This window comes from Bradysia coprophila, unplaced genomic scaffold (assembly GCF_014529535.1).
Source record: "Bradysia coprophila strain Holo2 unplaced genomic scaffold, BU_Bcop_v1 contig_50, whole genome shotgun sequence".
Classification (NCBI taxonomy): domain Eukaryota; kingdom Metazoa; phylum Arthropoda; class Insecta; order Diptera; family Sciaridae; genus Bradysia; species Bradysia coprophila.
In genome coordinates, this window is record NW_023503751.1 from 2,155,614 (window position 1) to 2,179,028 (window position 23,415).

Genomic DNA, 23,415 nt, shown 5'->3' on the forward strand with positions numbered 1-23,415 from the left:
TCTTTTCAGATGTCTGTTCAAACTCAACTTTCGTTAATGTTAATTTCATGTGAGAAAGTGACGTTAAATTTGGTAAAAATGTTTGATTAATTTACATAGTTTTATTAGTCCTGAAAAGGGCTGATTATCCTTAAAAGGGTTGAAGCTTGACATATTCAGGTTCAGGCCGAAAGACAACCATTTCGTGTATGGGCTTCATCACTAAATAAATGCCCTCATACTGATATTTTTCATCGTATAATTCATCAAGCAGATCATAATCAAGATTATCGTAACACATGTACGACTTTGATGTATGATTGGTTTGATGCATACGAAATAGCTTTTTCAGTTTCTTGAACCAATTAGCCATCTTCAAGAGTTAAAAGCGAAAGCGCCACATTGAGAACGTCATATTTTCATTACTGAGAATATTTAGTGAATTGCAAGTGAATTGCAGTGTGTTGTCCACTTAATTTCAGCTATTCATGTTCGTAGGTATATGTCGTCAGCGCCCCCACCTTTTTGGGCTGGGGTTTTCGTTGCTGATTATTATGAGCTAGGTTTTGTGCTTTCGAATAATGCTACCCAAAAGTTTTGTGCTGCTCAGGCACCAGAGCACAAAACTACTTTCTATTCAAAACATGTCGCTTTGTATGGGAGACCCCTAATATATCGACTGCACCCAAAATACAATTCTACGACTAAAATATACATACCCTAATACGTCTACAACCTTCTAATGCGTCTGTTACCAAAATGCAAGTCAAGTTGGGCATTGTCATATTTACTGAAACTGTTCATTTTTAAAATTGCGCATAGCGCAATTACGAAAGCCCGTACGAAGTACCTCTCAAATACAACCAACAATTTACGATATTATTTTAGAAACCCAAAATTTTTTGCCAACTTTCCATTGGGGATTCAATTACCTCTCAAATGAAACAAAAACTAGCAAAATCGGATGAGATTTACTCGATTTATGTGCAAAAAGCACTTAGTGCCGAGTAGCGGCCTTAGTCCAAGGGCCCAAAATTTGAAACTTTTTTCGCCATCATTCTATTCGGCATTCAATTACCTCTCAAATGAAACTAAATCTAGCAAAATCGGATGAGATTTACTCGATTTATGTGCAAAAAACACTTAGGGCCGAGTAGCGGCCTTAGTCCAAGGGCCCAAATTTGAAACTTTTTTTGCCATCATTCTATTCGGCATTCAATTACCTCTCAAATGAAACTAAATCTAGCAAAATCGGATGAGATTTACTCGATTTATGTGCAAAAAACACTTAGGGCCGAGTAGCGGCCTTAGTCCAAGGGCCCAAATTTGAAACTTTTTTCGCCATCATTCTATTCGGCATTCAATTATCTCTCAAATGAAACAAAAACTAGCAAAATCGGATGAGATTTACTCGATTTATTGCAAAAAACACTTAGGGCCGAGTAACGACCTTTGAGCCCTCCCAACAAGCCCACGTTGCATCTTACCCAAAAACAATGTTCAGCAACTTTGTTCTACTCGTCAATACCTTAAATTTGATATATCACAAGCAGCTATTGCGTGCGTATTTCGGTAGATATCGTCGAAAGACTGAAAAACACCTATAGGGCCCTAGCTCTGGAGGGACCGACCCTACCATGCCCATTTTCGAACTTGACCTTACTTTTGTCGATACCAATCGGGGAAAAAAAGAATTTTGAAAAAAGGTTGTGATTTACTCAAGCTAGAGGGGTCACGGACGGACGGACGGACGGACGGACGGACGGACGGATGGATGGATGGACGGACGGACATTTTTTTTATTGTGGATTCGTCATCTATGAACATAACCAAATGCTTTGCCCTTACTGTCTGCTTCCAATTCGACGTGTTACAAACGGCATATTAATCTTATAAGCCCCCAGTACTTCGTACGGGGCTAAAAATGCTAAAGGAAGAAATGGCATTTGACGACATTGTGAAATTGTGCAGAGCAACAGAATTGGCAAAAGGTCAATCGAACGATATTCAGGGCGACAACGTAATCCAAGAAATTCAATCGGCTTGTAAAATTCAGCAACAGAAATTCAATACACGAACACCAACGTCATATAACTCCAACAAGCGAGACGAAATTCAACACAAACGAATTGGCAATGATAGAAACAATACTCAACACAGTCTTAATCGATGTCCAGCGTTCGGCAAGAAGTGTAACAATTGTCACAAGTCAAATCATTTTGCGGTAGTATGCAAGTCGAAACAGGTCAACGCGATTTCATATGTCTGCAAGGATGAAGGTGATCGCATCGTTCGTTCAATTAGATTAGTTTACACTAACAATACTAACAATAACAATAAACGATCTCAATTTAAATTTGTTAGACGAAAGCGAGGAAGAAGGGGATGGACTGAATTTGTTCGGATAAAAGACACGTTGGCCGAACTCATGTTTGATACGGGATCTGCCGTTGCGACTGTTAAGGAAGATAGACAAAAATGCTGCCATTCTCAAACCAATGATGTACTTGAGGCATACAATGGTGAGAAAATAACGCCGGTCGGTGAGTGTTTTTTGGTTTGTTTGTACGATAACATTGTGAGGCTGGAAAAGTTCATAACCATAAGTGAGAACTATTCTGCTATTTTGGGTCTGCCAACAATGTTTTGCAAACTCTCGATAGCCATGGGAGGTCGGGTGATCTGAGAGATAATTTTGTTACGGCTCACAAAGAGGTGTTTACTGGTATAGATGTCTAGTAAGGAATATGCTCTCAAGTTGAAGCCAGGTGCTGATCGAGTTGCGAAACCAGCACGTCGTGTTCCGTCTGTGTTGCATAAGAGAGTGAAGGCGAAATTGAGCGAGATGGAATGCCAGGGTATCATATCGCGAGTGAACGAACCTAGGGAATGGGTCAGTAATTGTGGTTGAGAAGCCAAGTGGGGCGTTGCGAGTTTGTTTAGACCCTAAAGCATTAAATGAATCTCTGGTCAAGGAACAGTTTCGAGTTCCAATTTTGGAAGACGTGGCTGCTAAATTGAAAGGTGCAGCATATTTCTCAGTTCTCGATTTGAAAGAAGGATTCTGGCAAATGCAGATTGATGAAAGTTCACGAAAGCTTTGTACTTTTAGTACACCGTTTGGTAATTATCAATTCAACAGGCTTCCGTACGGAATATGTGTGTCAACGGATATATTTCAAAAGTTCACGTTTGAAAACTTCGGAGACATTCCGAATGTGGTTACAGTCGTAGATGATTTGCTTATTTTCGCGAAAACGGTTGAAGAGCATGATAAGACGTTAATAGCGGTCATTGAAAGAGCCAAGAAGCTTAACGTGAAATTTAATCCTAACAAATTTCAATTCCGAGTTTCCAAAGTCAAGTATTTGGGTCACGTTTTTACCAAAGAAGGCATGTTCATAGATGATGACCGCGTACGTTCCATTGAGATGCTTCGTGATCCTCACGACAAAAAAACGTTACAGTCATTTATGGGCGTGTTGAACTACGTACGACAGTTCATACCTGTTGAATTATAACCTTAAAGTAGAGTTTATTCCTGGAAAGTATCTTTACATAGCTGATTATTTGAGTAGAAATTTTTTAGATACAGGGGATTCTGAAGAAGATGCTGATTTCACGGGTTCAGTGTTGTCTATTAATGTTTCCGACCAGCGAGAAGGAGAATTCAGGCAGGAAACTGCGAAAGACGGTATTCTGAGCGTGGTTTTGAGATATTGTCTCAATGGGTGGCCGACTGATAGGACTAAGGTTCCAGATGAGGTCAAGCCGTATTTTAAGGTGAGGAATGATATTCTGGTTGAGAGTGGAATTTTGTTCTATGGTGATCGTATAATAGTGCCGCGTTCATTGAGACAGTCGACGCTGAGTCTTTTACATGAGGCACATTTGGGAATTAATAAAACGGGTAAGCGTGCGAGAGAACTGTTTTATTGGCCTAATATGAATTCAGATGTTGCGACGGTCACTCAGGATTGCCTAGTGTGCAACAGGTTCTTAAAGTCTAATTCACGTGAGCCGATGATTCCGCATGATATTCCTACCCTTCCGTTTAACAAGGTAGCATGTGACATTTTGGAACATGAAGGAAAGCTGTATTTAGTGTTGATGGATTATTTTAGCAAGTGGCTAGAGTTAAAAGGAATAAAAAACAAAGAGTCTAAGGAAGTGATAAGGGTTTGGATGGAAATTTTTTCTAGTCTAGGCGTTCCTCGGGAAATAATGGCTGATAATGTGCCGTTTAGTTCGCTTGAGTGTCGAGACTTTGCAAAACGTTGGAACTCGGAAATTGTTACGAGTTCACCGCGGTATCCGAGGTCAAACGGGCAAGCTGAGCGCGCGTTCAGATTGCCAAGAAGATTTTGAGAAAGTCGAAAAGTGACGAAGATGTTATGATCGGCCTTTTGGAGTATCGAAATGCGCCGACGAAGGACATGTTTCTTTCGCCTGCGCAGTTGATAGCTAATCGCCGATTCAGGACGAAACTGCCCATTTCGTGTAAATTGTTGCAACCCAAAATTAACGAAAATGTGTTCGAATCGTTGATGAAAAAATCATTAAACAATAAGAAGTATTACGATGAAGGCACTAAACAAAAACCTAATTTTGAAGTCGGTCAAAGAGTTTTCGTACAAAATTATTCCAATAAACAATGGACGCCTGCCGTTGTTATTCGTAAGCACTCTACGCCTCGCTCATACATTGTTGAATGTGAGAATGGCGACATTTTTCGTCGCAACTCCAGTTTTTTGAGAGAGGATAAAAGATCCATGGCAACAATGAGCTCGGCCAATAATTGTTCTTATTTATCTTTCAGCCCATCAATGACGAGAAGCGGGAGTGTTTATAAAAGATAATGGTTGGATTGTTCTGAATTTTTTTTTTTTTTTTCTGAAATTTTGATTGTTATATTTTCGGATATTCTTATATTTTTTTTAAATTTAATTCTTCCTTGACTGAGTTGTTTTAAAAGGAAAATTGATTTAGGTTAGTGGAATATTCAATTTTGAAGAGAAGATGTAATGATACTAACAATACTCACTAACATAAACATAAATCAAAGTATTGTAACATTGAAGAGTGTAATAAAGAGTCAGTTGATACTGAGAGATCAAACAACAAACATCACAAGTTGATTTTTGTCAATTCCAACATTCTTCTCGCAATAGAGGCGTTTTGTTGGTTCCTAGGGAATTCCTTTTACGAAATGTAACGTAAAGGGCTTTAGCTCGTCCCTACAGAATTAATCTTTTTAAGAAATGAAATGAATACCAATTGTCATTGTACATAAAAAGCGTTTTAACACGCCGAGCGATCCGGCTCATTGCCCCCGAGCGAAGCGAAGGAGATCTTTTTTTTTTCTCTCGCATCGTCTAATAAATAATTGGATTGTGTCATTCGTGTTATATAAAATTTAAATTTATAGAACCAAATTATAGACTGGCTCCCAGTTTCAAAAAAGCTCTTTAACGACAAAACTGGAGACTAATTTAGTCCGATGGCTGAAGTAACCGCCAGTTTTCTCGCAAAAAAAAGGAAAACGAAATGGCGAGAAAATAGCACTCTAATAGACACCTGATTATAAATTTCTATTTCGAGAATATCGAATTTATTTTTCCGCGTTACCATTTTCTTTTTTATGAATATAACACTTCCTTTTCCATGAAACCACTTTCTTTTTTTTTTAGGTTATCAAAATATCTTTTGGTGATATCACACTTCTTTTTCCAGGTCATCAATTCCTTTTTCGTAGATATCAGAATTCCCTTTGCTGGGTATCAATTTCGAATTTCGGTAAATCATAATCATTTTTGGGGATATCAATTTTGAGAGATCACATCACATTTTTCAAGATATCAAAATTATCTTTTTAAGGTATCAAAATTTATTTTTTTGTGTATCATGCCGGCAGGATATCAAAAATCTTTTTTCAAGATATCAAAAACATTTTTTGAAGATATCAAAATCTTTTTTCAGGATATCACTTTAATTCGATGCCTTTAGATATCCATTTACAAATGCTGATATTGTTGGCCAGAAAGCCAGATCATCAACGAGAGGCGCGAGTTGGCTAAACGCTAGAAAACTTAACTAGAGATTCGTTCGAACGGACCGGCAATAAAAAACACATGTTTATCGAGACCAGCAAATAGCCCAATAAGAAGTGGTGTTGTCAGTTGTGGAATATGGGGAAAGTCTCTAGACAATTGACCATGTTCCGAGCAATATAGCATAATGTTGTCAAATGTATTACTAAAAACTTGTGCTGCGACATAGACCTTCATTTTTAGTTTCGATGGATCAATATGTTCTGGCGAAATTTTCCGTAGAAGACGCGTTGCGCTGCCGAAATTCTTACTGTAAAATTCTCTGGTACTAAACGTGTTGTTGAGGAAGACTGTACTTTGAATGAGAAGCACCGTAACCAGGAAGTCACTGAAATTTAGCGTGACGTCATTTGTTTATGGGCCCATATGTTTCATCTATTAGATACATTCATTGTTCAACTGGAATTGTATGTTGACTGATTATAATTTATTAATTTGTTAACATTGAAAATTCAATAAAGTAGCTTCTTTATATCGTTGCTTGTTTATACGAACAAATTAACTCGCTTTTAAAAAGCAGAAGGTCAAAATCGGTCGTATTTTTTCAACGACCAACATGCATGCACAGAAAGGCCTCAGTCCCTTGAACTCAAAACTACCTTCAGATATTTTTTATCTGTCTTTTGTAGCCAAATCTTTAGGCGCGTCCTATTCGCACTTAAGTGCAATTAGTTTTATAATACACTATTTGCACTTAAGTGCAATTAGTGTTTCGTTACACTATTTGCACTTAAGTTCAATTAGTCTTTCAATTCACTAATTGCACTTAAGTGCAATTAGTCTTTCATTACACTAATTGCACTTAAGTGCAATTAGTGCTCTAATACACTATTTGCAATTAAGTTAAATTAGCAGAAATACTATTTGCCCTTCCACATGTTAGCTGTCGCTGTGGAACACGGTTTTGCGCCTCCAAATGTCACATGGACATTGCAAATGACCGAAAAGTACGCATCCTTTCGATTCTCTCTATTGACCATAATTGTTTAGAAATTTGTTATGTGTGGTGTGTGTATTTCAATGTATCAATGTGAGTCGTGGGAGTATGTAATATTGAAGACCGTTATTTTGCAATCGCAATATTTTTGCTTTCCATACGCAACAAAATGGAATTTTTCCAATTGAATAGTCAATTTGATGACTATAACAGTGTCGTCGCTGCAAAGAAGGCCTATGAAGAATCATCGAATACAATATTAAGTAAAATCGACTCAGTCGTATTGCCAGATCCAGATAGTGATTGGACAAAGTGCTTCAAATACAAAAGAATTGGTTTCATCTGTAAGGCTGGTCCTGAAAGAAAGTGTCAAAGTAAAGGCCTACGAAAGTCATCAACAATAAAGAAGGATTGTCCTGTAAATGTAAGCACTTTACAATAAGATTATATCAACAAGTGGATATCGTTATCATGAAGATATTGTTTTGAGACCAAGTGATCATTAAGTAACAATTGTTCCATTGCTCGTCTATCACCCTTAAATAGATAAGAATAAATTTGGACACTAAAATCAAAAAGTTTGTCGTCACACAAGCACATTTGACTCACGAAAACCATGCCGTTGACGAAACAACTTACAAACATTATGCTGAAAATCTGAGAATACCGGCTGAAAAGATGCCAGAGGTAAAAAAGATGATATCGCTCGGCGTAAAGAAAAGATTATTGAAAGTTGATCTGGAATCCGATGGCACATCAATCGTTCCTCTTAAAACATTACACAACATTCAAACCGCGATGAACAAAGAAAAGGCAGGCAATTACTCCGGTGACGATCTTCAGAAAGTATTAGAAAAACTGCAAACGATTCCAAATGCAAGAGTCCGCGTAGTCACAAATGAGGAAAATGAGTTGATCGGTAAGTTTTGAACAGAGATGTAGCAAGCCCAAAAATATTTCTGATAACTGAAATTGATGAAAATTGCAGGCATATATTTCCAAGACGATCGAATGTCGCAGTTTTTTGACAAATTTCCCGAACTGCTGTTGTTCGACACAGCGTATAAAATGAATAACCGGGACATAACTTTGACTCTGCAGTTATGTGTCGATGGGAATGGCGAAACAGAAATTGTAAACATATTTGTCGCGCGAAGTGAATCGCTATTGTGCATTGGAGCGATGATTGATATTTTTAAAGAATTCAATCCGTCTTGGACAAAGACTCGTGTCATTCTTGGCGACAAGGATTTTGCTGATAGAGGAATTTACAGAGAGCAATTCCCAGATGCCGTGTTACAAATATGCTTATACCATGCGCTGGTTAATTTTGGTAGAGAGATAACGACAACGAAACGAAATATAACGAAAGCTCAAAGAGAAGTTGTTCTTGAGATTGTTCAACGTTTAGTGTATTCTACATCTCAAGAAACTTATGACTCAGCATACCAAGAACTGCTGGATACGAAATTGGAGGATGTCATTAACTACTACAACGAAAATTGGCACAACATCCGTGACGAGTGGACCATCTACGGCCGGAATAAGTATGCAAATTACTTAAACTACACGAACAATCGAACCGAAAGCATCAATCAGAAATTCAAGATGCTGGCCAACAGATATGATAATCTCTTCACATTTTTCAACAACATATTTTCAACGGTGTCCGTCTTGGCTTCGGAGAGGAACATAAGAGCTGTTACTACCCAAATAGCAAATATTGGTAATTTAACCATTTCAAAAAAGTAGATTTATAGGGGGTGTACAACACAAAGTAGCAAGGTGTCGGTTGCTAAATGTAGAGCTGTTGTTGAAATATTGGTGTCCTTCTATTGCTTTATTGTTTTTCTTATAAGCTATGAAGTTGTTAAAAGAGTGGCTGTCTACACTTGTAGTACAGTTGCATTTATATCCTACAAGGGATATTTACTGGGTTAAAAACGGTAGTTTATTGATGAAGCAATGATATCTCACTCATCTAACAACGGTAGTTTACTGCCGTACTGGCGGTAATTCACTCCCGTAACAGCGGTAATTAACTGCGGTAACAACGGTAGTTTCCTGGCAAAAAACGGTTGTTTCTCAGTAACACAAAAGTACAACAACTATTACTACTTCACACTGGTGTAGACATGGTCCGTCGGCTAACTTTTTTGTTACCATCTAGAACTGTTAGGCTTTTACTCAGGGTGAGATTGTTCGTATGGACACAAATACCAAGTGTTAGAGAAGTTGTCAGCTCGCGAAGTGATCAATACTTTTAGTTAGCTTCTACAAATCTACAATAACAAATGCAGTCAATAGAGCTCCTTTTATAGATTTATTTCATAAACACAAACAATCCAATAATCAAACGAATAAATAATCGAACAAAGGAAAAAAAGAAACAATCAAACGAAGTATAATTGAAATGCAATAGAATGCTGAAGTAATTTGAAGACTGACGATTATCAACTCATATTTTCATCTTCACTGTCATCATCAGAACTGCCAGTTCGATTCAAACTTCCCCGGGTGGGATAAGTGTAGGTAACCTTTCGTTGGCGAGATCTGGCATGCTTCAACCATTGGATCATATAGTCGTTGTATTCGTCGCGTGCGGTGTTCGGGAACCGGTCGCGAACGCTACGTAGAATTAAATTGTTCAATGACTTCAATTTTTTGAAAGGTCTTTTCTCTGACGTTCCGCGCCATGAATATTTTTCCAAGACTCGATCAGTGAACAAATATTTCATCTTCAATCGAATTGATTTTTTATATTTGTTTCCTCCAAGATCATTCAACCGAGTAAGCTTTTGAGAATAGAAAAGAAAAACGGCATAAAAGCGAACTTTGGTTAGTTAGTTTAGTTAAATTATTACCATACGATATTTGAATTCCAAATCTCGTCTGATGCTGAATTCAAGATCGTCAACGTTTGCTCGAATAATTACTGGAAAATTTTCATCCAATTCCTCGAAATCGTCAAAATCTTCCACGTAATGTTCCGGTTCCCGGTGGTGAATTTGACGACTTTGATATTGCATGCGCGAATGACCATTGCCTTGCATTCCGAACTGACCAATGGGTTGCATTCGCGACTGAACATTGCCTTGCAATCGCGACTGACCATTGCCTTGCATTCGTGCCTGACCATTGCCTTGCATTCGCGCCTCGCCATAGCCTTGGATTCTTGGGTGATCATTGAAGAAAGTTTCGATTTTCTTTTCGATTCGCTCCTCAAATGATTCCTGAGTTTTCTTCAGATCGGACAGTTCTTTCAAAATCCTTTCTTCAAAACTCATACCCCCTTGAGACAAAACCTTTGTTGCTGGACGGATTGGAATGTCTTCGAGTACTTGTATTTTTTTCAGATTGGCAACATTACCAGATTCTGAAAAATGTATGCAAGTGAAAAAACGACACGCTGTAATACAGATTCGATTACTTTTCTGAAGGTTTTCAATGTCACGTTCGTTAACAATTGAAATCTCATTTTCGGCAAACGGCTGATCGGCACTGTCACTTGAGACATTCAGGTATTCTAGGAAATTAAATATGAAAAGTAGCGAGAAATTTGAACCAAGGAAGGTGAATTTGTGAAGAATAAGTGACTCTATGCTCTTTTGGCTAATCAGGTATTTTGTAACTCTGAAGAAGAAGTAGAATTTCTTGACAGTTTTAATTTTGCCATAAATCAAAACAACATTGTGCTACGTATTTCTGTGAATTGTAGTTGATCGAACATCCAGATAAAGTTGAAAAAAACTTTGGCCTTAAATTACCTCAATACACACAACACAACATCAGTATTTCTTATTTAGACGCTATGAACGAAGGGCAATATTTGAAAAAATCGACTCAACAACTGTTGTGTTGTGTGTATTAGATTTGTTTAGCCTCAACACCCTCAACACAAGTTCATACACCAAAATGATACGGGCGATTTTTGGCTTATCTGGAAAAGTGTCGCTACTTCCAAACTTTGGTTCTTAATTAGACCAACGGTATCCGGTACCACTTAAAAAATTAATTGGAAGCCAAACGTTGTAACGGTGTGAAGTGATGGACATACCTTCCCAATTATTCGCAGAATTGTAATTTTTACGATAATTGCCGGGCTCTGTTTCGACTGGTGTTGATGCACGGCCAATTTTTTCAGATGTAGAGATACCATTTTCATCATCTGAATCATATTTTAGGAAGACATGCAACAATCTATTGTAATGTAAGGATAAACAGTGACCCACCAGTTGCTACACCATTTTGCTTCAAGTACTCTCCTTTCGTAATTGTTGAACTGGGCACAGTATCCTTCGCTTTAACTTTACTTGGTGCCCCATTGGATCGCGCTACTTTTTATAGATTTAGAGTTGAAGATTCGTTACTCAAAAGATTATAACAAATAGACTTACTTCCCGATTTCAAAAAGTTATCGTACCGAGGGCGCTTGGGTTTGGCTACATTAGAGGCGACTCGGTCCTTAGCTTTTGAAACTAAAATCACAGACATTTAAGTTTAAAGGAGTGAGTGTGTAAATTGATACAATAGTTACTTCCGGATTTTAAATAATTGTTCTGAAATGGAAGCGGTTTCTTTACGTTTTTTTTGACAGCTTGAGCGATTCCTTGAACTTCTAAAAATAGATAGTTTTAGAAAGACTTAGTTCGCTATAGAAGACTAAAAAAATTTACTCTCTTTATTAAGTTTGGTTGGAGAGGTTGAAACTTTCGACACCGGTTTTTTCACAGCTGAAAGTCGGTGAATTTAGGTATAAGACATTAATGAGAAATCTAAAAAAAATTACTTTTCATTTTGGGATCGAATGAAGTGTTTCCCTTACAGCTTTCATGATATTTACTTGAGTGTGTAGAAACTCTAGCTTCGAGGTCGTTGGCACCTTTTTAAAAATGCTCATATTGAATAAGATGTAACAGAATACATTGCGGAAGGCGTTGAATCAGGATGTTGAAATGAATGAGTTGCACACCAGTTACACGCTCATACATCTGTACTCCTTACCTCCCGAATCATTGTTGAAAAACTTAAAATATTTTGTGTACCTGCATTACCGTTAATTTTCTTGACCATATCTTTTACATCAATTAAATCGAATTGAGATTGGTCATAATTTACAGGATGTTTTCGTTTCATTTTTTGTTGTTCTTGGTATTCATGAAATGATGTTGAATCTCGATGTTTGGAGTACTTTTTTTCCAATTCGATTGCCTCTTTGAACGTTTCTAGATTTATAAAAGAATTCACGTAATAGCAAAATGAGAACAAACCGATGGGGTACGCTCTGGTTAATCATAGTTAATATTTGAGTATCGTTGATTAATCACTGATAATCTGGTTAAAGAGTGCGTACCTCTCGGTACAAAGCTATTTCGACAAATCACATTGAATTATCATTCGAAAACATTTTCGTAAATATTACAATTTACTAAATATTTTCATGTTTCATTGCATATATGGTGCTAGCATGTAAAGGTGCTAACACAAGAAAAGAATAAAAATAGATTTGCATGTACACATGCGCATATAACCACCACAGAGTGGAAACCTTTTTATACCGAGTTGTCAGGTTATCTTTAGAGAATTCTAAAGATAATGAAACAACTAACAAATTCTCTCACTGTTTTAATGAGCTGTCACATTTTGTTTACCACTAGAGCTGAGTGATTTCTGCTTTTTATCTGCCCAAGAATGACGCTTAATGGTAGCGTTGTTAAGAAAAAAATATTCACAATCAGTGAATGAAAAATTAACAGCAATAGAAAGTTTGTACAATCCAACGAAAATGGGTGAATTTAGAGATTTTTTTAAGTAATTTCGTCACTTTGCATGAATAATTGTAATTCACATCTGGCTTGACGATTTTTAGCACAAAGCAGGACAAATATTCACAAAAATAAATTCCCGAATTTTCTCAAAATTTCCCGATTTTCTCGAATTTTCTTAAAAAAAACTTTTCGCAAAAAGTCTTGCCCATTTCATAAAATCGGGAAAATGTGAGAAAATTCGAGAAAATATTTTCGCGAATATAGGCACTGACACAAAGAAATCCGCAAATAATAATTTTTGACAAATTTAAAATATTCTCCGTGCCGAAACTTTTTTGTTTGGGGAAATTTAGAATTAAGCTTGATCTTACCGATATTCGTTTTCAAAACTTTGCACTTATATGGTTTCCAGTTGGGTCCTGGAGGTACCAACATACGTCGGTTAATTGACGAGCCTTCTGGTGGCCAATACAGAATGTCATCAACTATCCAAATGCTAGGACTTGCGGTTACCAAAAGAATTTCAATTTCGATTGTTTCGGAAATTGAGTACATTCCGTTCAAAGAATTTGATACTAATGAAGAAAGGCAACTATTGTTTTCTTAATTTGATTTAATAAAGAAGGTAACTACGTTTTTTGATTATGTTTTCGAATGAAAGCTATAAATTGATGAAAACCTGAGTGTGACTAAATTGTAGGGGCGGAACTCGGAGCCGAATTCAGAATCCCAAGTTTCGTTTTTTTTTTGTTAAAAAAATCGGTTAACCGGGGACTATTTTGTCCTCCATTTTACAAGTTCAAAAATCAAAAATTTCTTCAAACTAAACAATCTAAAGAACTTTTTAGTTGAGTCGACATGTTTAATAGTGAACGTGTACTAACGATGCTCCTAACGGCTTATTATCTTTACATGTTTAGCAATGTAAACAAGAAAAAATTTTCTAAAAAATAAAAGAAAAAATCTTCTAAAAATAGTTGAGCAAACCCTTAAATTTTAAATCTCGGTTTGACTGTTGAAGGGATGGGGTAAAGCGAGATTATTTTCTTCTTTCTGAAATCCGTTTATTTGAAGTCGCAAATAACCTTCAATCAAGAAATTTTTATCGGCTAGACTATTGTTTTGACTTTTATTGGTTAAAAGAATCTCCATACACTGGACTCATCTTTACTGTTCCGATATTCTAAAAAGCTTCGACCTTCATTTAGACAAACATAATTATAACATAAAAATCTCAAAACAATCACCTAAAAAAACGGAAAAGAAACTAATTTTGCAATTGATATTGAAACGACGAATTTTAATTTATTTTATAGCAAAAGACCAATAAAAAATCGACTAGTAATACCACGGGACAAAATTACAGAATTTTTCTCTTAATATAGTCCCTTAAAGTGATACGTAATAGTTATTTACATGCTTATGCACGGTAAAGTGCACTTACCATCTCTGTATGTGACAGTGAAAATGCACTTGCAAGCATGTAAAATATACTATTACTTATCTGTATAATGGATAGTAGATGATTTGGGATATTGCCCGAATGTAACCTAAGATCTACCGTATACAACAGATATGTTCAGCTTTTCATGCAGAGGAACCACTCTAAGGAACTGAACGAATAGCGAATAGCTATTTACGTATCTGTTTTCTACTGTTGTTTTTGGGTTGTAGCTTGTTCGGAATGTAACATTCGCAGAAGGTTGAACTTTTTACTTTCGCCCCTTGTCATTCAAACAACTAATTGTAGAATAAGTTGCTTTTGAAATACTTAAGTGCGTCTTGATTTTTTTTTGTCAAACTCTCTCTTTGAGAATAAAAAATACATTTTCGTGACATAATTCGTTTAAACGAACTATAATATCGGCGCCGTATGATCTTTTTCCTGAGTTCTGACAGAATTTTGCTTAGAATTTTCCTTCGGATTTGGAATTCACAAAATGTTTTCACGAAATTTAAAAAGAAAACGTAAAAGTGAATTCCATGAAATTCTAACGCAAAGTAGTCGCCGAAGAATGAATCCCATGGCTTTCGAAAAAGGCGAACTGCAAGCGAAATATTGCACAGTAAGTAAAATGGTAAATAATTTTCAAGGATTGTTTTAGAAAGTTGTCCGTTCCATCGCTTTAGGGGAATAGTTCTGAATCTTCTATTTCTGATGACTCGGACCCAAACATACCTATGGAATTGAACCAAAACAATTATGAATTTCCGTTTGTACACGAACCCGAAATTATTTCTGATCAAGGTAGGATTGAAAATGCAATATGAAACCGAAGTAGATGTTTTCACTATCTCGATCCTGGGTATATATTTAGAATACAATAATGACTCGAGAGCCGGCTTGCAACCAGAAATCAATTATGAATTGTCCGATATTGCTGAACTAGCCGAACGCTGTGATTTTGACTTTGATGTCTTTGCGTATATTAAGACTTTGGATTTCAAACTTCGGAAGTGGGCCATTACAAACAATATCAGATTGTACGCCTTGAGCGAACTCCTCACAATTTTGAAAGAGAGCGGCCATAGTTCCTTGCCGAAAGACGCAAGAACGCTTTTGGAAACACCAAAAAAAGTAAATATCGTCCAAATGGGTTCAGGGCAATATTGGTATGGCGGTATTGCGGAAAAAATTAATCGATATCTGCAAAAAAAAGATCTGTCCGAAAGTCATTAAACTTACAATACATATTGATGGCACGCCAATATACAAAAGTTCAAAGTCTGAATTTTGGCCAGTGCAATGTAACATAACCGATGTTGATACGAAAGCATTTTTTGTTGCAATATATAAAGGTACGTCTAAACCTTTGACAGCCGAAATGTTTCTAAGACCACTCCTGAACGAGATACACGACTTGATAGAGAATGGATTATCTGTCTCCGAAACAGAGTTGCGTCATGTTGAAATCGATATGTTTATATTGGATGCACCCGCGCGTGCTTTTCTGAAGTGCATAATTGGTCATAGCGGCTATTATTCCTGTGAACGGTGTGAAGAACGTGGCGAGTACCTGCACAAGATTTCACGACAAGCAAAAAAAGCAAAGAATTCCGGTCACGTTTGCTTACTAGGAACGAATGCTGTACGAAGGACAGATGAATCATTTCGAAACCAAGACAATCCAGACCATCATCACGATAGTTCGCCGTTGGAGGAACTTCCCATCGATATGGTTAGAGATATTCCTTTGGAGTATCTCCACCTTATCCTGTATGGTGTCATGAAGAGACTTTTACTTCTGTGGGTTGACGGAACCAAACATTTCAAATTTTCGAGTAACGACGTTGAAGCAATTTCTGCGAAGCATGTTCGGGCAGGTGATACGAAGCCTTCTGAGATCAACAAACCAAATCGATCCTTGAAATGTTTGAGTTTTTGGAAAGCTACGGAATTCCGAACTTTCCTTCTGAAAACGGGTCCAGTAGTTTTGCGTGATCACCTGACTCCCGAAATGTACAATCACTTTTTGGCGCTGCACTGTGCTGTTACCATATGCTGCAGTGAATCATTAAAAAAGTTTTTGCCAGTTGCTAGAAAACTCTTCAGAACGTTTACTGAGAAGTTTGGAGATCTGTACGGAGACGAAAATTCTACATACAGCACACATTCTGTGATTCACGTACCAGATGATGTAGAGAGATTCGGAGTTCTTGATAGGTATTCGGCCTTCCCAGGTGAAAACAACCTTGGATTTTTGAAAAATTTGGTAAGAGGGGGCCATCTTCCACTCCAACAAGTAATAAAGAGGATTGCCGAAAGGGACTCTCTCGAAAAAATTTGTGAATTCGAAGACAGACACAGTATCAGGAAGGAAGGATTACAAAAAGGAATCTTTAGAATCAAGGGACTCCGACTACAGTCCATAAACTTTAAAAATATTTGATTTCAGTATATTTAGCTAATCCTTCTGTCACATCTTTTGACAGCTTTTTACGTTTTAGTACGTTTTCTCTCCCAGCAGCAAAAACCCTATCCCAGTACAAAAAGTATATCGAATGCCGCAAATGCATTTAAAAACGAACATTCGTTGAAATACTTTTTTATCACACCAAATCTTTATCATTTTATACAAATATGTTCATCTTTATAATAACACAACATCGGTGATTTGCATGCAATTTAAACAAAACCAAATCAATTGTTCATGTGTTACATTTACATTATGGAAGAGGAATGTCTTATTCTTTATCCAAATTTGTGCACAGCTAACTGTGTTTTTCTTTCTTTGTTTAACAAGTGTAACTTTCTGCAATAAGTCACTAAATAAACATTTCGATAAACTACAAAATAATTCAAAAATATTGTATTGTGGCTTGCCTACGTCTACGATATGCAAATTTATTAAATTTTTGTGGACGAAAGAGCGACGCAATCTCAATAAACTAAACAGACATCTGAAACAAATTATGATCGGATCTACTACCCTCTCGTTTTCATACGTTTTGTTCATTATTTCATTATTGTTTCTTGACATTAGAGATTTTTTTTTTTTCATTGTGCAAAAGTCAACCGACAAGAGGACAGCGAATTATAAAACTTGTTCTTCAATTTGTAAATTTTAATTTAATTTTTGTGCTTTATTGTGACTTTGATATCAATTTCTATCAGTATTTTCGAAATTAGTTCAGCTAAATGCAAAGGAGTTGCGTGTTCAAATGTTGGATTTGTTGTATTAAATCAGTAAAAATGTTTTCTGTTTTGATCGTCTACAATCATTGTTTGGAATATTCTGTTTCGAATAGTTAACAATATTATTAACCAAGATGGCTCAGTATGTTTCTCAATTCGTCGGTCCGAAAATCAATAAATTGAAACAACTTTAAACATTTTGTGACCTTAACGCCATAATATCAGCTGTGGCTCAAAATATAAATACAAAAATCAAATTAGAATTTCTTACGTGTAGTCGAATTGACTTCAGACATAATTTTGTCATTTCGCTTGCACGTAAGGTGCGAGTTTTTTTAAAAGGAATTTTAACGTGATCTTATGTGTTTAAAGATTGAATTAATAGCTGATGTGTTATGTGACAATAAAGTCACGAAGCGTCGGAAAATGTTTCAATTTTGGATATTTTTGATCGACAAATCGGAGACATGAAACCTCTAAAATGTGCAATAACTATTCGGTATAAGTATTACCGCTGTGCATTTTATATGTGATTATGATGGCCAATAATATTGATGATGTCTCTAATATCTGCAAGTTCGAACAAAACGCCTTTACGTTGCAGTTTGTAAATGGATGAATTCCCTAAGATGAAACAACACGCCTTTTACGTTTCTCTTCGTAAATGGAATTGTACAAACGCCTTTATGTTACATTTCGTATAAGGATGAATTCCCAAGGATTGTACAAAAATACTTTACAGTAAAGGCTTTACGTTACATTTCGTAAAAGGATAAATTACTAATTCATAAGATTAACAATAAACAGATTATCATTAAGAAAAAAAAATTAACAAAATGTTTGTTAAATCCTAGCGATTTTTTGATTTTGATTTTTTGGTGAGATTTGGTGACATCACAAAAATTCGCATCACAAAGATCCGCACTGACTTAAAACACCTCTTTGTCTTATTTTGTCATAAATTGTTCACTCCTTTTATTTGATTGCAAAGAAATTTTCAGAACAAACAGAAAGATGCTTTAAAGAGGAGGTATTTCTTGTCTACCTCTTGAATAAAATTTAAACTCATGTGAATACGGCCGCAAAGCTCACAGTAGTTGAAATTTTCTAGATTAAAAGACTTTTTTAGCAAATAAATCTACTGAATTGACCCGATTTGCTCATCAATAAGGTATGCAACTAGTGTGTTTACGGCCCTCGCTTCGCTCTGGCCGCAAAGTTCACACTCGTTGATTTTTTTTCTAGCATAGACAGCAAGAAATCACTCATAGAAGTCTTTTCAGAACAAATCATAGATTATTGATCCATCATTTTCCATTAACGTTAACTTCGTTAGTAATTTCAGTTCTGTCGAAATTACTCCGTATGATAAGGAGACAGAGCCATCACAAATTTCATTCTTAGTCGAATAATTTTTTTTGTTGAGGATTATTCAAGCTATCGTGCTATCAAGCGACCGACGAGACGAAAATTCTTTTGGGAATATCTCTAAGACCTGCTCTAAGGTGACTCGTCCGTTATTGGCCATCTTCAAACTTAACCTCAGGAATTTAATTCCTCTCGATTAAGAAAAAGTTTTGGAAATCTGTTGAGAAATACTCAAGTTATCAAACGTTGACCCAAAAATTCTTTTGGGAATATCTCAGAGATCTCCGGTCTATTATAGCCCATCTTTGAACTTAACGTGAGGAATTGAATTCCCCGTCGATTAAAAAGAAGTTTTTGGAAATCCGTTTAGGATTATTCAAGTTATCGTGGAATCAAGCGACGAGCCAAAAATTCTATTAAGAATATCTTTAAGATCACCGGTCCGTTATAGCCCATCTTCAAACTTGACCTGAGGAATTGAATTCCTCTTCGATAAAAAAAAGTTTTTGGAAATCCACTAAGAATTACTCGAGTTATCTTGTTATCAAGAGACAAGACAAAAATTCTTTTGAGAATATCTCCAAGCTCCCCAGTCTGTTATAGCCTATCTTCGAACTTAACCTAAAGAATTTAATTCCTCGTCAAATAAAAAAAATAATTTGGAACTCAGTTGAAGATTGCTCAAGTTATCGTGTTATCAAGCAATGAGACAGAAATTCTTTTGGGAATATCTTTAAGATCATCGGTACACCATAGCCCATCTTCGAACTTAACCTCAGGAATTTAATTCCCCGTCGAATAAAAAAAAAATTGGAAATCCATTGAGAATTACTCGAGTTATCGTGTTATCAAAGAATGAACAAAGTGTGACAAACATTTTCTGTATTTAAGATTTTTGGTCATACATTCATGTATTTTCAATCATAGTGAACATTTTGTGACAAACATTTTAGAGTGTTTATCATCCGTAAGACCCATGACTTTCAGTCAAGGGAATAAATGCCAATATATATTTCGTCTTTAGTTCAAACATTTAAAAAAAAAGTCAAAAATGTAAAAACAACTGATTTTGTCATGCAAAAATATAGATAAAAATTGACAAAATTGCCGACCACTAAAATATGTCGTCGATTTATATGCATTTTTTATGCATAGGTAAAAAAGACAGAAACACGCAACGCAATATTTTGTCTCACATCAAAGTTCGACTTCCTTGTAAGACAAATATTACGTTGCATGTTCCTGTCTTCTTTACCTATGCATAAAAAATGCATATAAATCGACGACATATTTTTGTGGTCGGCAATTTTGTCAATTTTTATCTATATTTTTGCATGACAAAATCAGTTGTTTTTACATTTTTGACTTTTTTTTAAATGTTTGAACTAAAGACGAAATATATTGGCGCAATTATTTAAAAGAAAAATTGTCTTTTTTGAGCTAATCCGCCTACAAAATTCATTAAATGTTAAAATTATATCGATAAGATCCATTTTGAAAGTGTTGCATTGAATGCAAATAGAATTGAATACAGACGATTCATGGATTACTTCGGGGGAAGAAACAATTTTGGGATCTCGTAAACAAAATTAAAATTGACAAAATTGCCGACCATGAAAATATGTCGTCGATTTATATGCATTTTTTATGCATAGGTAAAAAAGACAGAAACACGCAACGCAATATTTTGTCTCACATCAAAGTTCGACTTGCTTGTAAGACAAATATTGCGTTGCGTGTTTCTGTCTTTTTTACCTATGCATAAAAAATGCATATAAATCAACGACATATTTTCGTGGTCGGCAATTTTGTCAATTTTTATCTATATTTTTGCATGACAAAATCAGTTGTTTTTACATTTTTGACTTTTTTTTTTAAATGTTTGAACTAAAGACGAAATATATTGGCGCAATTATTTAAAAGAAAAATTGTCTTTTTTGAGCTAATCCGCCTACAAAATTCATTAAATGTTAAAATTATATCGATAAGATCCATTTTGAAAGTGTTGCATTGAATGCAAATAGAATTGAATACAGACGATTCATGGATTACTTCGGGGGAAGAAACAATTTTGGGATCTCGTAAACAAAATTAAAATTGACAAAATTGCCGACCATGAAAATATGTCGTCGATTTACATGCATTTTTTATGCATAGGTAAAAAAAAACAGAAACACGCAACGCAATATTTTGTCTCACATCAAAGTTCGACTTGCTTGTACAGTGAGTAATTCTCTAAAATGTTTGATTTCAGTATATTTAGCTAATCCTTCTGTCACATCTTTTGACAGCTTTTTACGTTTTAGTACGTTTTCTCTCCCAGTAGCAAAAACCCAATCCCAGCAAAAAAAGAAACTATATCGAATGCCGCAAATGCATTTAAAAACGAACATTCGGTGAAATACTTTTTTATCACACCAAATGTTTATCATTTTATACAAATATGTTTATCTTTATAATAAATCAACATCAGTGATGTGCATGTAATTTAAACAAAGCAAAATCAATTGTTTATGTGTTACATTTACATTATGGAAGAGAAATGTCCCATTCTTTTTCCAAATTTGTGTACTCAAGCGAAAGAAATTGTCAATTATTTGCGTTAAATGAATTTTACTAAACAATTCGACGTTATTATCATCTTATTGACATTGAAACTATATAAAAAATAGTAGCTTCCAATCTAGGTACTTTTACTCATCGTGATACGAGATAACAAATTATTTTCCGTGTATTGTACATACCAACTTTCCTGTAAGACAAATCTTACGGTGTTTGTACTTGTCTTCTTTTGCTATGCATAAAAAATGCATATAGATCGTCGACATATTTTGTGATCGGCAACTTTGTCAGTTTTTCCTTTTACATTTTCTAGTTTTTTTTAATGTTAAAATTACAACCATAAGATACATTTTGAAATGTTGCATTGAATGCAAATAGAATTACTTCGAATTACATGGATTACTTCGGAGGGACATTTTTGAGATCTCGTAAACAAAATAAAAGTTGACAAATTAATTTGTCGTCGATTTTATGCATTTTTTATGCGTGGCAAAAGAAGACAGTAACATACAACGTAATATTTGTGTTACATAAAAGTTGGTCGCACAACTATAAACACCAAAATCGTTTTGTGAGCATTCTAGACAATTAAAATTTGGATTGAAATGAAAAATATTTTTTTTATAGTTTCAATGTCAATAAAATGAAATAACGTCGAATTGTTTAGTAAAATTCATTTAGCGCAAATAGACGACCATTTCTTTCGTTTCAGCACACATGTCGTCGATTTGTGTGCATTTTTTGTGCATATAAAAAAAGACAAGTAAATTGAATACCGCAAATACATTTAAAAAGGAACATTCGGTGAAATACTTTTTAGCAATTCAATTGTTTATTTGAATCATTTTATTAATTGAATACACAGAGAAAAAATTCGGATTTAATGTTTAATCTACGGAAAGATTACGAATATTTTAAATATTTCGAAAGATTTCGTTTCAATCTTTTTTCAAAGATTACAAAAATTAAATCTTTCGATAGATTGAGTTTCGGTTTAAAATGTCTAAAATTGATAGTAGCAATTAGAAGTGAAGATTTTGCCACGAAAATGTTTTGTTTTTGTTAAAAGTTCATTGTCCTGGTATCTAGAGTTTATGATTAGAAGCTACTGCCATGTGTAATTTTTAGTCATCTGTTAGCGATGCAAAAGTAAAAACCACAGCATCCAAATGTTTCAGATTTTTTTTTTTTTGCTTTTCTTAAAGGATATTGATTTTCGAGTAAAGAAAATCGGTGAAAAAGTAAATAATTCTTCCATGCAAACTGGTCTGTTATACTTCTTAATCAATGGTACAATTAAATATGGGTGAAAAATATCGTTATTATAATATTTTCCATACGCTTATGGTACTTTTCAATAGTTTTGCCAGGCTCAACTTCCTTATCGTTGCTCATACAGATTTATGAAGTATGATAATAGTTTATTAAATAATTGGTAAAATGAAAAAAAATGTTGCCTTCGATTAGGATTTGAACTCGTCTACTATGATGGTTACCTCAGTTGGTACAAATTTTTCGTTCAGAAGATTAATTTTTTAATCTTTGAAAGAGTAAAATCTCCGTAACAACGGTGCGAAAATAAATCTTGCTAAGATTACGAACCCAATAGCTCAGTGGTAAAGTACAGGACTGGAGATACGGAGGTACCGAGGTGAACGAGTTCAAATCCTGATCAAATTAAGTAAAAAATTTAATTTCAACTAAACAAATATTTCCAATTTCAGAATAAATAAAACAATTAAATCTGACTCAATATTTCAAATAAATGTTGGAAAAAAATTTTTAATTTCAAAATAATAAAATTGAAATCCCTTTGAAGATTTCGATCTAATCCATCGACAGATTATTTTCGAAAGATTAAATGCAAGTAATCTTTCGAAGATTTGCAGGCAAAAATGCTAATTAATCGATAGTTAAAATTCAGTTTAGGGCAAAAAGTCTGTTTAAGAAATATTTAGAATGAATGAAACTAATATTTAGTCAAATTAAAGCAAAATCGTCCAATATAATTTCTGTAGGGATAAGCTCGCGGAAGCTTATTTTATATTTTCCATT

General features: G+C 35.1%; 1 protein-coding gene across 1 annotated transcript; it reads right to left on the reverse strand.

Moving 5' to 3' along the window:
- Nucleotides 1–9,479: 9,479 nt before the first annotated feature.
- Nucleotides 9,480–10,246, reverse strand: LOC119082931. Its single transcript, XM_037192587.1, has 2 exons — nt 9,891–10,246; nt 9,480–9,821 (listed from the first exon to the last, which is right to left on the reverse strand). Exons 1-2 carry the CDS (start codon nt 10,173–10,175, stop codon nt 9,480–9,482), a joined length of 627 nt encoding a protein of 208 aa, XP_037048482.1. The 5' UTR covers nt 10,176–10,246.
- Nucleotides 10,247–23,415: the final 13,169 nt, after the last annotated feature.

What these genes read in the sequence shown, in the direction of transcription:
- LOC119082931 (XM_037192587.1), bottom strand. Translation starts at nt 10,175, where the DNA reads ATGCAAGGCAATGGTCAGGCACGAATGCAAGGCAATGGTCAGTCGCGA. An exon ending in TGGAATTCAAATATCGTATG is followed by an intron (nt 9,822 to 9,890) that starts GTAATAATTTAA and finishes TATTCTCAAAAG; the next exon opens with CTTACTCGGTTGAATGATCT.